Source organism: Salvia hispanica, chromosome 3 (genome assembly GCF_023119035.1).
Source record: "Salvia hispanica cultivar TCC Black 2014 chromosome 3, UniMelb_Shisp_WGS_1.0, whole genome shotgun sequence".
Classification (NCBI taxonomy): Eukaryota; Viridiplantae; Streptophyta; class Magnoliopsida; order Lamiales; family Lamiaceae; genus Salvia; species Salvia hispanica.
In genome coordinates, this window is record NC_062967.1 from 693,615 (window position 1) to 709,786 (window position 16,172).

The 16,172-nt window shown below is 35.9% G+C and overlaps 3 protein-coding genes across 3 annotated transcripts; 1 reads left to right on the top strand and 2 right to left on the bottom strand.

Annotated features, from left to right (window-relative positions):
- Nucleotides 1–122: 122 nt before the first annotated feature.
- On the bottom strand, nucleotides 123–3,610 carry LOC125211133 (mitochondrial inner membrane protein OXA1-like). Its single transcript, XM_048110837.1, has 10 exons — nucleotides 3,522–3,610; nucleotides 2,513–2,931; nucleotides 2,279–2,374; nucleotides 2,059–2,107; nucleotides 1,852–1,928; nucleotides 1,493–1,559; nucleotides 1,090–1,218; nucleotides 880–981; nucleotides 460–514; nucleotides 123–383 (listed from the first exon to the last, which is right to left on the bottom strand). Exons 2-10 carry the CDS (start codon nucleotides 2,920–2,922, stop codon nucleotides 313–315), a joined length of 1,056 nt encoding a protein of 351 aa, XP_047966794.1. The 5' UTR covers nucleotides 2,923–2,931; nucleotides 3,522–3,610; the 3' UTR covers nucleotides 123–312.
- Nucleotides 3,611–6,402: 2,792 nt separating this feature from the next.
- Nucleotides 6,403–9,981, top strand: LOC125210679 (mitochondrial inner membrane protein OXA1-like). The gene is made up of 10 exons (XM_048110240.1): nucleotides 6,403–6,493; nucleotides 7,264–7,742; nucleotides 7,882–7,977; nucleotides 8,146–8,191; nucleotides 8,322–8,365; nucleotides 8,659–8,725; nucleotides 8,948–9,076; nucleotides 9,185–9,295; nucleotides 9,626–9,680; nucleotides 9,760–9,981. Exons 2-10 carry the CDS (start codon nucleotides 7,276–7,278, stop codon nucleotides 9,828–9,830), a joined length of 1,086 nt encoding a protein of 361 aa, XP_047966197.1. The 5' UTR covers nucleotides 6,403–6,493; nucleotides 7,264–7,275; the 3' UTR covers nucleotides 9,831–9,981.
- A 3,470-nt stretch (nucleotides 9,982–13,451) lies between these two features.
- Nucleotides 13,452–16,172, bottom strand: LOC125212757 (putative RING-H2 finger protein ATL21A). Its single transcript, XM_048113004.1, has 2 exons — nucleotides 15,463–16,172; nucleotides 13,452–14,076 (listed from the first exon to the last, which is right to left on the bottom strand). Exons 1-2 carry the CDS (start codon nucleotides 16,097–16,099, stop codon nucleotides 13,670–13,672), a joined length of 1,044 nt encoding a protein of 347 aa, XP_047968961.1. The 5' UTR covers nucleotides 16,100–16,172; the 3' UTR covers nucleotides 13,452–13,669.

Sequence of the window (16,172 nt, forward strand, 5' to 3'; positions counted from 1 at the left end):
ACAAAATATCATAAATTTCAAAATTAAACAGAAAATACTAAGTCTCAGATTGTGTTTATGTGTTGAAGATAAATTCAACACCAACCATTTAGACTAAAAACAATGAAACACAAAAGGGTGATGATTTTTCGATGATAAAAATTTGGGCATAAATGTCCGCAAATCATGCTCCAAAATCCTAGCTAATCTGAATCCACATCACCAAACCTACACATTGTTCTAACAACTTGGCCATATTGTTTGAAGAGACAAAATAACGACTTCAAAATACTCATATTTTTGGCCACTATAATTTCATCATTTTCATGATGTCTATTTTCGAGCTGAATGTGGTATCGCCAATGATATCCCCAACAATTTCTGAACTCGAGGGTGAATCACAACTGAAAGCAGCATTATAAATAGATCAGAATTCATCTACAATAATTTCAAATTAAAAAGAACAAAAAGAGAACTCACCAGTTCCATATGCTATTGAAAAGAGGTTAGAGGTGATCCAAGAACAGTATATAGCCTGCAAAAATATATGCACAATCTAATTATTCACTCCAATTTCATGAAGATTGTTTTAAAATACCAAAGAGTTAAACCATCGCATAGATTGTGATAATAAGAGATTTAAACATGCATACACAGTAGCACCACAATTAAAGCAAGCACAAAATAGCTAAGTAACGAATATAATGCTGTTCAATGCTCTGTGTTATGCTTTAAATGGAATTCTATGTAAATATATGAGTGTCCAGCAGATTATGGAAAAAAATCACTGCAATAAAAGCATGAAATCAGCAAGAGATATTTGATAAGGCCTGGAAACGAGATATGCGAGTATTTTTGGATGCATGGGGACAATTTTTAGGAGGGCGATGCACAACAAACCGTGGGGAATCCTGCAGCAACAGCGCCAAGGTATATTACAGCAGCATGAGCTGCCATTGTACGAGATTTCATGTGCGGCAGCACATATCGTATTGGATCCAACTGAAGACGAATCAATGAGAAATCTTAAAAGTAAGTTCAAGGGTGAGATCTCAAAGGAACAAAGTCGATGTTCCAAAACGAAGGATATGATGAGAGAAGTTAGCTTACTTCCAGCCTAACCCAAAGTGTCAACGCCACAAGGATTGGAAGTTCCAAGCGATTGGGAGTTGTTAAGTCTGTAAACCATAATGTTCCACCTGTTGTTAAAGAGGGTACGTTCTTCACCATGCCTAAAACCTGAATGGAAAGAGATTGATAGAGTCATTTACACAGTAGAAGACACAAGGAGCATATTAGATAGAGATGTTATGATTTTCTTTTGTTATGGTTTATCGAGTCGATCTATTTTCATAGTTAATTCCAAATAGGAGTCTGTTTATTTTATTTAGGACTAAAGTTTCCTACAGTTTGACATGCTTCTGAACTGTCAAAAGTTTAGAAAGATGGATGCAAAACCATTGGAAACTGAGGGAGCATGGAGTACGTAGAAATAAAGGGAATGTGATCTTACGCAAAAGAAAATACAAAAGGCAGGTATCGGTGAGCATACATATCCAAACAACCGAAATTGACCATACCTGCAAGACCAATATTTAATTACATCAGTTAATGCACGTCAAACAATCGAAGCTAAGGCAGTAAGGCCACAGGACTTCAAGTGGAATAAAGTACTATTAGCCTCAGAATCCATTGATATCCAAGGAATATTGTTTCATATGTTCACTTTTCTATTCTTTCTCTTTGCTGTTTGTTTTATTACGGCAATTGCCACAACTTCCAAATATTAAAGTTAAGTTGCAGTCGTCATTTTGATCTATTAACTCAAGAAGAACAGAATAGCAGATAGTTTGTAAGAAGGAAAAGACATACTTATCCAGAAGTTTAAACAGGGGCTCTAATTTTTCTCCAATATCATTTATATCAACCTTGTCTTCTAAAATATCACTCTGTCAAAAAACAATAACTGGTTATGAGTTGCTAGGTACAGGATCTACGCCTCAAGGCAATGGTAGAAGGATGGATGAACATATTGCGATAGTTACAGTAAAATGCAGAACAAACGCCTAAAGCTCATACCTTGATGATACGTAAGTATTTCTGAAGTGAACGTATTTCGTCGGATCGACTGCAAAACAGTACAAAACAAATGTGGTCACGAGACAAGGAGTTGCAACAGATACTATATCCAAAACATCAATTTATTGGCATAATAATCTAAAAAGTATATTATAGTAATATGAGTACATATGTTGAGGATGTTCACATTCACAACATAGAAATCGGGTAGCAAACTTACCGTTTGCCATCGTGGGAAAAATATTGAAGACGATATACTTGAAAAGGAACAAACAAAATACGCAGCAGAAGAGTCACAGCTGCAATTGATGCCCACCTAACAAAAGTCCCAATAAGATGACTTTACCAATCACACTCAATCCAATCAACAATTCACTAGTATAGCATTGAGCTTTAAAATAAGAAGTTAGGTTCATGTAAAGCAGATGATTTTGTCTTAGAGAAACATCCTCACCATTCTAAACCAGTGAATGAGTGCATATATCCAATTATGTTCATATTACTGACTGAACCTGCTGCTGCACTGGCCAGTTCATTCATCACTGGAGCTGCCTCAACAGCCTTATCAGCCACCACACCGATCACTCCATTCAAATCTTCAGCAGGAACCTCAATCTCGAAAGGCACCTTTGACATATTTCTATGGAAAATCAGCCCATAGCCTGTGGGAACCTTAGAACGCATGAGTCGAAAATTGCCAGCATTGCTTCTGGATATCAGAAAATTGCTGAGCATCTCAGGATTCCTTTTCGCAGGCAACTTTTCACGGTCGCTGCCACTAATGTGTGACAGTGAAGGCGAAAATCGCTGGTGCTGTTGGTAGAACAACTTCGATCTAGCCATGATGCTACGCCTGTACGCCATTAAGTCCGCCTCCATACAACAAAAAGAAACAGATGAAAAACATATCACCTAGTAATAGTAGTATTAGGCAATGATGTAAAGAAATTTACAGTTGAATATAGTTACAGCTAACCACAACGAAACAGTATGTGCTCAGAATAACGTCAAAGTCTTCATCTCATTATTTTTACACTCAACTAGCAACAAACAGAGCAAACCGGCAAAGTTTTACACTAACAGCTACTAATATAATTTCAGCTAATCCTACCAAAATATTATGAGTAACAACTACAAATATATCTACGTTTTACATATAAAACTCACGAACAATTTCGCTAAACACCGAACGCATTATCCAAAATCAGTCATTCACAGTAACACTTAAAAATATCCCCAAATGTGTATCAGCTCAACTTTCACAAACAAAACATGCAGACATTTTGTTTTTTTTCACACATTTCGAAGTTTCGCCATCTGATCGCATCTCAAGCAACAAAAATCCTCCTTAGGATGAGCAAAATAAAAACTTAAACGAGGAAATGAACGCAAATAAGCATATCATTACGATCTCCAAAACACAGAGGCATGCATTTTACATAAAATCAAAATGAAAATCTTACTAGGTTTTGGCAACGGGGAGAAAATCTGGAGAAGTGAAGCAAGTTTTGGTGGTGGAGGAAAAAGCTTCGAGTTGATATGAAAAAATGCAAATGCTGTGAGCATCCAGCTTCAGTAACTGACTTAGTTTCTTTTAGTACTATTAAATTTTTTCTATTTAATTTCCTTTTCAGGAATTACAGCTGGCACTTAGTAGCGGTTGGTGTGGGCCCCATTGTCCCAAGTACTATTTGATTTAATTTTGTTATGTTATATTCAAATTAATTGAATTCTAAAAAAAGAAAAAGTTTAAGTTAATGTGTCCCTAATTTAAGAACATTTTATTTTATGTCCTAAATTATTGTTATTTAAAAAAAAAAAAACTAACGTAAGTAATTCCATCTTGATTTTATTTCCTTGTGAAGGATGGTCCTATTTAATTAGGGAAGATTGATAATACGTAAGGGCATTCGCATCGCGTCTCGATGCGGGCTCTATCTCATCTCGAAGAGACGAGACCGCCTCGAGACGGCGATGCGCCTCGAGACGGCGATGCGGCCTCCATCTCGTCTCGACGAGATGGGACATCTCGTCCCGTGTCTCCTTCCGAAGAGGCCGGCCTCGAGACCTCTCGCCATGCGCCTTGGCGATGTGGCGAGTTGTGGTTCGTGCGTGACGCCCACTCGTCGACCCGCGAGTGAGCGTCGTTTATATCCGTTAAAATTGATTTTTTTTTTAAATCAGAAATTCAAAAATTAAAAAAATATATATAAAAAATTCCAAAATTATACTGGCCATTTATAGCCGTTTTTTTTAAATTTATAATTTTTTTCAATTTTTTAAAGCCTCCAATCACTTCTATAAATACCAAATCATTCCCACAAATTATCCACCATAAAAAAACTCTCTATTCTCACTCAAATTTTTTTAATGGCGTGTTATGATTTTAATTATGTATTTTTAATTTTTTTAGGATTTTAATTATGTATTTTTTAATTTTTTAGGCCTTTAAATTGTAATTTTTATTTTATTTAATGAAGTGTGTTTTTATTAATTGAATTTGTTGGAATTAAAAATAAAAAATGAAATTGAATGAATAGGTAAGAGATGGAGGGATGCAGGTGCCAGTGTCATCTCTTAGTTAAGAGATGAAGTGAAAAGTACAGTGGGACCCATGAATAGTAAGAGATGAGACGGTTAAGAGACGGATAAGAGACAGAGATGCGGATGACCTAACACACGTGGGGATTGGATAGATCTACAAATTGCAATTATGCCTCTGGTTATAATTAATATTTTTTTTTTTATGGTTAAAATAAAATTTGAAATTTCCTCTGGTTATAACTAATACGACAAAGGGGGTGCATCTCATATCGCATATGAGCCCACTGCTATGTGCGAGCTTAATTCCTGAAAAAGAAATGAAAAGGTTTGAAAAAATAAGTACCAAAATAAACTAAGTCATTTACTAAAGTTGGACATTTCGCATACCAACACGTAAGCTAACTCCTGTTAAATTCTCCAAATTTTTGTCCCGAATTGGCTTGGTGATGATCCTAGCTTTTCTATATAACTGTGCATTACCCTCTCCCTTATAAGACCTTTTAAGGGGTGAATTTCTAATATGGTGTCAGAGCAGCAGGGCCCAAGTCGTCACTTCTCCATGATTTTCTCTCTTCCGATTCCAAAACCTAGTAAGATTTTTGTTTTGAGTTTATGTAAAATGCATGCCATTAAATTGTGTTATGGAGATCATATTATATGCTTGAAAATGTTCATTTTTAGTCCCATAAAAATAAACACTTTATTGAAGTAGTTAGTGACTAACTTAAAAAAAAAAATCAATCTCATTCATTACATCTACTAAACTCTGACTAACTTGTGATGTTGAAATCTTTAGTGACTTCCGAAAATATTCTTAATATGACAAGACCCTATCATTTCCTTTGGCAAATTCTCATTACTCCTCCGTGGATGAATATTCATTCCACTTTGACTCACTCAAATTTTAAAAAATGTAAAAGAAGGTAAAGTGTAGATTATATATAAACATAGATACTCTTCAAGTCCCATAAAAATAAACACTTTCGGGCAGATAGAATATTGAAGTAGTTAGTAGAAAATGAAACTCATCTTAGTAGAGATAAAAACTTAACATAAATGGATAAGAAAAATATTGTTTATTACTCACTCCGTTCCACTTAAGATGACACGTTTTCATTTTTAGTTTGTCCCAATTAAGATAACACATTTCCTTTTTCGGAAACTTTCTCTCTCCAATTAATACACTCAACCACTTTTTCTCACCCCTATTAAATTATTCATCTTTCTTTCTATTTTAATATTTCCACCCATCTATTTTAATTAAGCACATTAATCAGTAATTCCTTAAATCCCGTGCCGGCTAAGGAATGTGTCATTTTAACTGGGACGGAGGGAGTATTATAGAACAGATAGAGCATTGGTTTTACAGTAACATGTGAGTCAAATGAATCAGTTAGTGAAATATGGGATTTATTTATCATAAATAATTAAATGTAAATGAAATATATAACGACGGTGATTCAGGGGGGAAGAGGAGTATATTTTTTAAAGAGCTAGTATATTTTCTGAAATTTCTTTAAGCATATACGGATCAGGATTGAGTAGTATAATATTGAAGTTTTCGGGTACGGATACCCACAAAATCGGGTTTGGATACCCGCGGGTATCCGTTTCGACACCCCTAATTTGCATAGTACTCCTACGGCTACTAAAGTTAAAATTAGTTTGAAATCATATAACAAAATTAAATCAAATATTGCATATCACAAGTGCCAGCTACAATTCCTGAAAAGGAAAATAAAAGGATAGAAAATTTTAACAGTACGAAGTCAGTTACTGAAGTTGGATGCTCATAACATTTTCATTTCACATACCACCTCCAAAGCTTTTCCTCCACCGCCAAAACTTGCTTCACTTCTCCAGATTTTCTCTCTTCCGTTGCCAAAACCTAGTAAGATTTTCATTTTGATTTTATGTAAAATGCATGCCTCTGTGTTTTGGAGATCGTAATGATATGCTTATTTGCGTTCATTTCTTCGTTTAGTTTTCCATTTTGCTCATTCTAAGGAGGATTTTTGTTGCTTGAGATGCGATCAGATGGCGAAACTTCGAAATGTGTGAAAAAAACAAAATGTCTGCATGTTTTGTTTGTGAAAGTTGAGCTGATACACATTTGGGAATATTTTGGAGTGTTACTTTGAATGACTGATTTTGTACAATATTCGTAAGTAATCTATCTAAAACGTTGATGATTTGTTAGCTGCTACTCTTAATTTTTTGTTAGACTCAGCATAAATTTGTTATTTACTACTGTGAAGCATAAAAACTTTGCCAGTTTTCTCTGTTTGCTGTTAATGGAGTGTAAAACTTCGAAATGTGTGGAAAAAAACAAAATGTCTGCGTGTTTTGGTTGTGAAAGTTGAGCTGATACACATTTGGGGATATTTTGAAGTGTGACTGTGAATGACTGATTTTGGATAATATTCGTGAGTAATCTATCTAAAACGTAGATAATTTGTTAGCTGCTACTCTTATTTTTTTTGTTAGGCTCAGCAGAAACTTGTTACTATTTACTAATGTGAGGCATAAAAATTTTGCCAGTTTTCTCTGTTTGCTGTTAGTGGAGTGTAAAACTTGGATGTTTTTTTAAAGCTTATACTGTCTCGTTGTGGCTAACTGAATCTATAATCAACTGTTTTCATCTATTCCTTTTTGCTGTAGGACGCGGAAGTAATGGCCTACAGGCGTAGCATCATGGCTAGATCGAAGTTGTTCTACCAACAGCACCAGCGATTTTCGCCTTCACTGTCACACATTAGTGGCAGCGACCGTGAGCAGTTGCCTGCGAAAACGAATCCTGAGATGCTCAGCACTTTTCTGATATCCAGAAACAATGCTGGCAATCTTCGACTCATGCGTTCTGAGGTTCCTGCGGGCTATGGGCTGCTATCAGGAAATGTATCTCGACTTATGCATTCTGAGGTTCCCACAGGCTATGGGCTGATTTTCCACAGAAATATTTCAAAGGTGCCTTCCGAGATTGAGGCCCCTGCTGAAGATTTGAATGGAGTGATCGGTGTGGTGGCTGATAAGGCTTTTGAGGCAGCTCCAATGGTGAATGAAATGGCCACTGCAGCAGCAGATTCAATCAGTAACATGAACATAATTGGATATATGCACTCATTCACTGGTTTAGAATGGTGAGGATGTTTCTCTAAAGACAAAATCATATGCTTTACATGAACCTAACTTCTTATTTTAAAGCTCAATGTTATACTAGTCAGTTGTTGATTGGATTGAGTGTGATTGGTAAAGTCATCTCATTGGGATTTTTGTTAGGTGGGCATCAATTGCAGCTGTGACTCTTCTGCTGCGTATTTTGTTTGTTCCTTTTCAAGTATATCGTCTTCAATATTTTTCCCATGATGGCGAACGGTAAGTTCTCTACCCGATTTCTATGTTGTGAATATGAATATCCTCAACATATGTATTTTACTATAATAAACTTTCTAGATTATTATGCCAATAAATTGATGTTTTGGATATAGTATCTTGATGCAACTCCTTGTCTCGTGACCACAATTGTTTTGTACCGTTTTGCAGTCGAGATAACGAATTCCTTTCAGTTGCGATATTCTTCCATATCGAGGTATGAGCTTTAGGCGTTTGTTCTGTATTTTACTGTTACTATTGCAATTTGTTCATCCATCCTTCTACCATTGCCTTGAGGCATTGATCTTGTACCTAGCAACTCATAGCCAGTTATTGTTTTTTGACAGGGTGCTATTGAAAAAAAATCTGAGATATCTAAATGGCTGGATAAGTATTGTCTTTTCCTTCTTACAAACTATCTGCTATTCTGTTCTTCTTGAGTTAATAGATCAAAATGACTACTGCAACTTAACTTTAATATTTGGAAGTTGTGGCAATTGCCGTAATAAAACAAACAGCAAGGAGAAAGAACAGAAAAGTGAACATAGGAAACAATATTCCTTTGATATCAATGGATTCTGAGGCTAATAGTACTTTATTCCACTTGAAGTCCTGTGGCCTTACTGCCTTAGCTTCGATTGTTTGACGTGCATTAACTGATGTAATTAAATATCGGTCTTGCAGATATGGTCGATTTTACGTTTGTGGATTTAGATGCTCATATATACCTGCCATTTGTGTTTTCTTTTGCGTAAGATCACATTCCCTTTATTTCTACGTCTCCATGCTCCCTCTGTTTCCGATGGTTTTGCATACATCTTTCTAAACTTTTTGACAGTTTAAAAGCATGTCAAAACGTTGAAAATAGACCGACTCGATAAAGCATAACAAAAGAAAATCATAACATCTCTATCTAATCTGCTCCATGTATCTTCTACTGCGTAAATGACACTATCAATCTCTTTCCATTCAGGTTTTAGACATGGTGAAGAATGTACCCTCTTTTACAACAGGTGGAACATTATGGTTTACAGACTTAACAACTCCCAATCGCTTGGAACTTCCAATCCTTCTGGCGTTGACATTTTGGGTTAGGATGAAAGTAAGCTAACTTTTCTCATCATATCCTTCGTTTTGGAACATCGACTTTGTTCCTTTGAGATGTCACCCTTGAACTCACTTTTAAGATTTATCACTGATTCTTCTTCAGTTGAATCCAACACAATATTTGCAAATCGGAGAACTGTATATGAAGTCTCATGAAATTGCAGTTCGTGCTGTGGTACTATACCTTGTCGCTGTTGCTGCAGGATTCCCCACGGTTTGTTGTGCATCACCCTCCTAAAAAATCCAAAAATATTCTCATATCTCCTTTGTTTGCACAGTTTTTCAATTTTGCTGATTGCATGCTTTTATTACGGTGAAATTTTTCCATAATCTGCTGGAAACTCATATATTTACATGGATTTCCATTTGACTACATAACACACATAGCACTGAACAGCATTATATTCATTACTAAGCTATTTTGTGCTTGCTTTAATCGTGGTGCTACTGGTATGTATGTTTAAATCTCTTATTATCATAATCTATGTAATGATGGTTTAATTCTTCGGTATTTTGAAACAATCTCCATGATATATTTTTGCAGGCTGTATACATTCCTTGGATCACCTCTAACCTCTTTTCAATAGCATACGGGGCTGGTGAGTTCTCCTTTTCTTCTTCTTTTTCATTTGAAAATATTGTACATGAATTCTGATCTATTTATAACGCTGCTTTCAGTTATGATTCATCCTCGAGTTCAGAAATTGTTGGGGATATCATTGGAGATACCACATTCCGCTCGAAAATAGACATCATGAAGTTAGAGTGGCCAAAAATAGCAGTATTTTGAACTCGTTATTTTGTGTCTTCAATCAATAACCAAACATGGTGATGTAGTATCACAAACTAACTAGGATTTCAGAGCGTTGGCTGCAGACATATTGCCCTTTTTGTGTTTCATCGATTTTGTCTAAATCGTCGGTGTTTAATTCATCTGTCACACTAATTAACAAACACATATACGATAGTAGTAGTACGAATAACATTTGGGTCGCATGTTATCGTCGTAAGTTAATCCATACAAAAATATATGCATATTTAGTCATAAGTTGAGAACACATGAAAGTTTTCTTTTATACTAACAATAAACAGGGCAATTGGCCAAGTTTTTATGCTTCACAGTTAATAAAAATTGCCTAAAAGAAATTATGAGTAACAACTAGCAAAATATCTACTCAAATTTATGAGTAACACCAGCAAAAATATCTACTCCTTAGGAATTACTTGTAATTTTTTCATTTCCTTAGGAATTAAAGCTGGCACTCACAATAGTGGTACATATGTGATATGCGGTGTAATACTTTTGAACAAATATTTGATTTACTATTTTGGTTGAGTCCTCTTGTTTTGAAACTTTCATAAATATTAGTCTTTTTTTTATGAAATGATTTTTTTTATTTTTTTCTAATAATATTTCAATATATTTTTTTAGGATGAGGTAGTATAAAATTTAGTTTTTGTAAATAGTTATGAAAAGCTTAATCAATAATGAATCAAAATTGCAAAAAAAATATATTTTTGAAGTTGTGAAATGTTGGGTACAAGGGTGGTATCAATCGTGCATCGAAATGTGATGCACATGTAACACATTTATAATAGTGCATAACATGATAACTGGGGATGAATAAGCTACGACAACTATTTGGGGAGAAGAAGACGGTGGACCTAGCTTGGGAGTAGCCCACGATAGCCCGACTCAAGATGCCCCGCCTCATTTCCGAGGGTATCTGTCAGGATGCAGGCTCACGACCAACTCCAACATGCTCTAGTCGAAGAAATTTGGGAGTGGGCACGTAATACTTGAGGTTTTAATTTAGGAGTTCAAATTAACTTAATTTTCAATATTTAATTTTTGGAATTTAATTTATTATTTTCACTTTCAATTGATGTAGTTCTTTGAATTTAAATTTAATTAGTTTTATTGCGTATATTAATTTGTAGATATTTTTAGTTGTATCTAAAAATGAGATTAATTATGCCCTTAATAATAATTCTTCTTCTAATTTAAATTTATCTTAAAATTTTCTTTTACTTAAACAATCTTGTTATCTAAAAATATTATTTAAGTCTAGATGTTATGCATAGTTATGTACTAGTAGATATGGAATCATATAGAATTCTCTAGATATCAATATTATGTAAGAGTTAATAAAATATCTAAATGTGTAGAATAAAAAATAATACAGTAGAAAATTTTAGAAAATATGAAGAATGCCTATATATATATAAGTGTATTGGATTACTTTGGACAATTTGAGAAGTAAAAAAGTTAGACTTTGCTTGTCTAAATTAAATCATCTAAATCATTTCATACACTCAGAATTCATTATAAATACACTTGACAAACACAAAGAAATTTCATAAATAACTACTAAATCTCAATTTCCATGAAAAAAACAAACTAATTGTTCAATATTCACTCTTATCATCATTGGACCCCTTGATTAACAGTGTATAGCCACCAATCATAAGTGACACTAATATCCTCCACTAGTATCGTCGAAATATTTAATCTCCAACGTATTCGACTTGTCTACATCTATCGAAGAATGTTGATAGATGGCTTGATTTTTTTCTTCAATAATATAACACCCTTATATAGGTATTACAAAACTTGTGCTCCAAGTATTCTTGGGCACCAAGTTAATGCATCTTTGTGTAGGCTTTTTATCTTTCTTGGATCACTCCCAGGGATGTCAATGTAGCCCGCAATCCGTGGGCCAGCCCGAATAGCCCACCAAATTTATAGGGTTGGGGCTGAAAATTTCTAGCCCGATAAAATTACAGCCCGACTAGCCCGCACCCGATTAACCCTCAACCCATTAGGGCTAGACCCGAAAACCCGATGGGCTGGCCTGAAAACCCGATAAAATTTCTATTGTTCTATTTGTTTGACTCTAATTCGACACTTTATTAGTTATTTTATAATATAGATTACTAAAAAAATAACTTTCAATTTTATATATTAAATTTTTATTAACATAATAATAGATATATAAATTAGAAAATTCAAATTCACTAAAAAAATATATTTAAATTTCTAAAACATATTTTAAAATTTCTTAATGTTTATATTTTATTTTGCATAAATCTCAAAGATTAGTATTTGATCATGTTTATGTTTGAGTTTAAGCATATATCTCAAATTTATCATAATTAAATATTTTACATTTTATAAATATAGCTAATTTTCACCATTATTTATTGGATTGTACGCATGTTAATTTTATCGATAGCAACCCGATTAGCCCGCTGGGCTAGCCCGAAACCCGAGCTTTTAGGGTTAGGGGTTGAACTTCTATAACCCGAAAAAATCACAGCCCGATTAGCCCGCACCCGATTGACCCGCAACCCGAATAGGATTGGCACGAAACCCGGTGGACTGGCCCGATTGACATCCCTAATCACTCCCCACCTCTTTCAGATGGCATATGGAACTGGTGAATTCTCTTTTTGTTCTTTTTAATTTGAATCTTTTACTTACATTTTGATCTGTTTATAATGCTGCTTTTTCAGTGGTGATCCACCCTCGAGTTCAGAATTTGTTGGGGATTTCATTGACGACGCCACATTCAGCTGGAAAATAGACATCTTGAAATTAGAGTGAGTAGAAATATTACTCCTAGTATTTTGAACAAAGTTGTTTTTTCTCTTCAAACAATATGACCAAGTGGTTTAAACAGTGTGTAAACTATGATTTTGAAGCGTGAACTGCTTTCCCCGATTCCCTGTTATGTTTCATCGATTTTGTTTTAATTGTCGGTGTTTAGTTCATCTCTCACACTGGCACATACAAATACGATATAATATGAAATTTACATATGAGTTGCATGTTATCCTTGTATGATAATAATGTGTGTGAAAACATGTTTTTATATCACATGATTTGGACCATTTCTACTATAAATATTTTTGTGGGTTTAATTCATTACTCTACGTTATGCAAAGTACTCCCTCCGTTCCAGATAATTCGGGACACTTTGACTCGGCACGAGTTTTAAGAAATCTAATGGAAAGTGAGTTGAAAAAGTTGGTGGGATCAGGGATGTGGGTCCTACTTTTAAAGTATTAGTTTTATAATAAAATGTGAGTAAGAATGAGTTAGTGGAATTTGAGGTCCACTACCAAAACTGGTAAAAGTGAAGTGGGACAAATTATGTGGGACGGCCCAAAATGAAATACTGGGTCGAATTATCTAGGACGGAGGACGGAGTGAGTAAGAAATTAAATGTTGCTACATGTTATATAGCAAAGCATACATTAAAAAGAGCATGAATCAAGGAACATCAAAATAAAAAAGAAGTTATGAAGTGATGTGGAGGGGGCTTGAGCCCCACACAACCGATATTTTTTTAAAAGGAATCTTCAAATTAAGTTGAATGTTAGCAAAAAAGCTTCATCAATAAATAAAAATTGCCTGAACATAAATTCTTATAGAAATTCTACAAATTTGTTGGTCTTAGATAAAACTTAGTTTGGAGTGTTGGAGTATGTGGTGACTAGGTACAGTCTCATTCATTGATTGGACCGTAGTAGTATTTTTTCACTTTATATTTTCAATATTCACGTGGATATATTTCAAGAAGGGTTAATTCCTAGTCCTACACACCGGACAAGAGCCGTTGAGCTTAAGCCACTCGTCTACACATTCTGCATGGAAATAGTGGTTGCATTCCGGAATACTCTTTAGAGTCTCCTTTGGTTGGTAATCGGACAAGCAAATCGGACAACAAACATCGCTCGCTTTGGGAAGCCTACGGCTCTCTCCTAGGACCATCGTTGGGTACGACTGTATGGTGGGCCCGTCGAGGCCGCTCGCCGACCTTATCACCGGCCTTTGGTCGGAGATTGTCATCGGGAGTTCAGACTCGAGGCGGTGCCGGAGGTTGGAAGGCTGAATCAAGCCGCAAGCATAGCATGTGATCCCCATAATACATAGTACTCCTGGTATTCCAAGTCCAAGTATGATTCCATATTTCGCATTTGTTGAAAGAGCTGTACCAAACATACCATAGTTATAACTTTAGTTTTAGTTGTGAACCAACCACTCTATGTAATGGTAAGAGTAATAATTTATTATTTTTTTATGGTTAAATGAACATAAATTTAGAGCGCTGAGACAGAGGGGATCATACTTTAGGGAGTACTACAAATCAGTGGCGGATCTGGGGGCAAGAGGGGGCGGTCGCCCCCTCCGTGCGACTAATTTCTTCTTATCCGGACGTAAAATTACCATGTCCGCCCCCTCCGTTTGCCCCGACGTCGCCCCGAAAATTGGAAAAAATTGTCATTTTCGCCCTAAACCAACCTACTAATATATATTTCGCCCCCTCTATTTATCATTCCTGGATCCGCCACTGCTACAAATTAGGCATATCTCCGCAACATTATATTATAATTGGAAAGTGTCAACATGGCCATAGTTTAAATTAAAAATAAATTTAACTTTTACTCCACTAATTAATTGTCTAACAAGAATGATAAGAATCTTCTAATTTAAAATTAGTACTACTCCTAGTTTTCTTTTGGTCAAAAAACATGTTTTCTTGCATATCATCATACTACTACTATAAAATAACATGTTGAAGTGGAATGGTGAGGTATTTTTGTGTAATGATATTAATCTTTTTCAAACAAGAGTCCAAACAGTTCCTCTCATACCTATGCTAATAGTCGAATTTCCGTGTCATTTCCACCTTACAAAATTTTGACTCATTCCAACAAAATTATTTAACTCACTAGAATTTAAAAAAAAAAAGGTTTCTCAATTTTTTTATAATTATGTGAAAGGGAAACAAACACGGCTGTTAACATGTTCAAATTTCATTTTTATTTTATTTAAATTTTAAATAAAATCCTATCACAAAATACAAATCAATTATTTAGAAAATCCTTTTTCTAAAATCACCTGAAATTCGATTTTTAATTTTTTCCAATTAAAGTACTACTCCCTCTGTCCCCGATTAATTTTCACTCCTTTTCATTTCGATCCGTCCCTCAATAGTTGTCACACTTCATTTTTATGGTAAGTAGGTACCACATTCAACTAAATCAATTCACTCACATTATAAAATCAATATAAAAAGCGGGTCTCACATTCTAAGTAACTTTTTCAACCAACTTTTCTTTACATTTCTCTTAAATCTGTGCACGGTTAAAGAGTGACAATTAATCGAGTACGGAGGGAGTAATAATCTTGATAGAAAACTACTCCATATTCTACTAGATTAGGAAATTAATACATTAGAAGGATCACCTACGGCAAATCGTGATCCATCTCCTAATACACACTCACAAACATAAGTGACTTATGTTTGTGAGTGTGTATTAGGAGATGGATCACGATTTGCCGTAGGTGATCCTTACTGCAAAATTACTGACCTGATTTAGAACGGCGGAAGCAAGCAACGCCAGAGCCCTCTCCATCCTCATCCAATCCGCAAATCCCGCCCTCATTTTCACAAATCCAGCACACCGGCACGTTCCAAAGCAGCTCCAAATCCTCCCCCAAATCCAGCGGCACCTCCACGCTCTTAGCCCTCACACACGCCGCCGGCACCGGCGCCGCCGCATCCGACCTCATCGCGAGAACGGCGCCGAGGCAGTACAGCGGCGTGAATAGATTCGGATCGAAATCGGCGAAATCGGAGGAGCAATTTAGGAAGGCGTAGCTCCTCTCGTAGGTGGCGAGGAACGGCGAGCCGGAAACCGAGAAATTGAGGATCCGAGCCGGCAGGCAGGCGCTCGGATCGTCGACGTGGATGATCTGAGCGGCGTAGTCGATGCGGTTGACGGCGAAGGAGCCGGAGTGGGGCAGGGTTAGGATCGTCTGGTTTTGGGAGCTGCAGCGGAGGTCGAAGCCCGGTAAGCCGCAGGTAGGTGGTTGGCGGCTGGGTAGAGAGAAAGGGAAGCGGATCTCCGGGCCGAGAGCGGCGTCGCAGAATTGGGGATCGCATGGAGCGGCGGAGAGAGAAGGGATTATGGAGAGTGTGAGGAAGAGTGTTGCTGCTGTATTCATGTGGTTTTGTTTGGAGGGAATTTTATGTTTTTTTTGGCTTGGGTTTTTGAAGATGAAATGAAATTCACATTAA

What these genes read in the sequence shown, in the direction of transcription:
- LOC125211133 (XM_048110837.1), bottom strand. Translation starts at nt 2,922, where the DNA reads ATGGCGTACAGGCGTAGCATCATGGCTAGATCGAAGTTGTTCTACCAA. An exon ending in TCATTCACTGGTTTAGAATG is followed by an intron (nt 2,375 to 2,512) that starts GTGAGGATGTTT and finishes GACTTTTGTTAG; the next exon opens with GTGGGCATCAATTGCAGCTG. An exon ending in CTGTTTAAACTTCTGGATAA is followed by an intron (nt 1,560 to 1,851) that starts GTATGTCTTTTC and finishes TTGGTCTTGCAG; the next exon opens with GTATGGTCAATTTCGGTTGT.
- LOC125210679 (XM_048110240.1), top strand. Translation starts at nt 7,276, where the DNA reads ATGGCCTACAGGCGTAGCATCATGGCTAGATCGAAGTTGTTCTACCAA. An exon ending in TTGCTGCAGGATTCCCCACG is followed by an intron (nt 9,296 to 9,625) that starts GTTTGTTGTGCA and finishes ATATTTTTGCAG; the next exon opens with GCTGTATACATTCCTTGGAT. An exon ending in TTCAATAGCATACGGGGCTG is followed by an intron (nt 9,681 to 9,759) that starts GTGAGTTCTCCT and finishes CGCTGCTTTCAG; the next exon opens with TTATGATTCATCCTCGAGTT.
- LOC125212757 (XM_048113004.1), bottom strand. Translation starts at nt 16,099, where the DNA reads ATGAATACAGCAGCAACACTCTTCCTCACACTCTCCATAATCCCTTCT. An exon ending in CTTCCGCCGTTCTAAATCAG is followed by an intron (nt 14,077 to 15,462) that starts GTCAGTAATTTT and finishes TGTTTGGTACAG; the next exon opens with CTCTTTCAACAAATGCGAAA.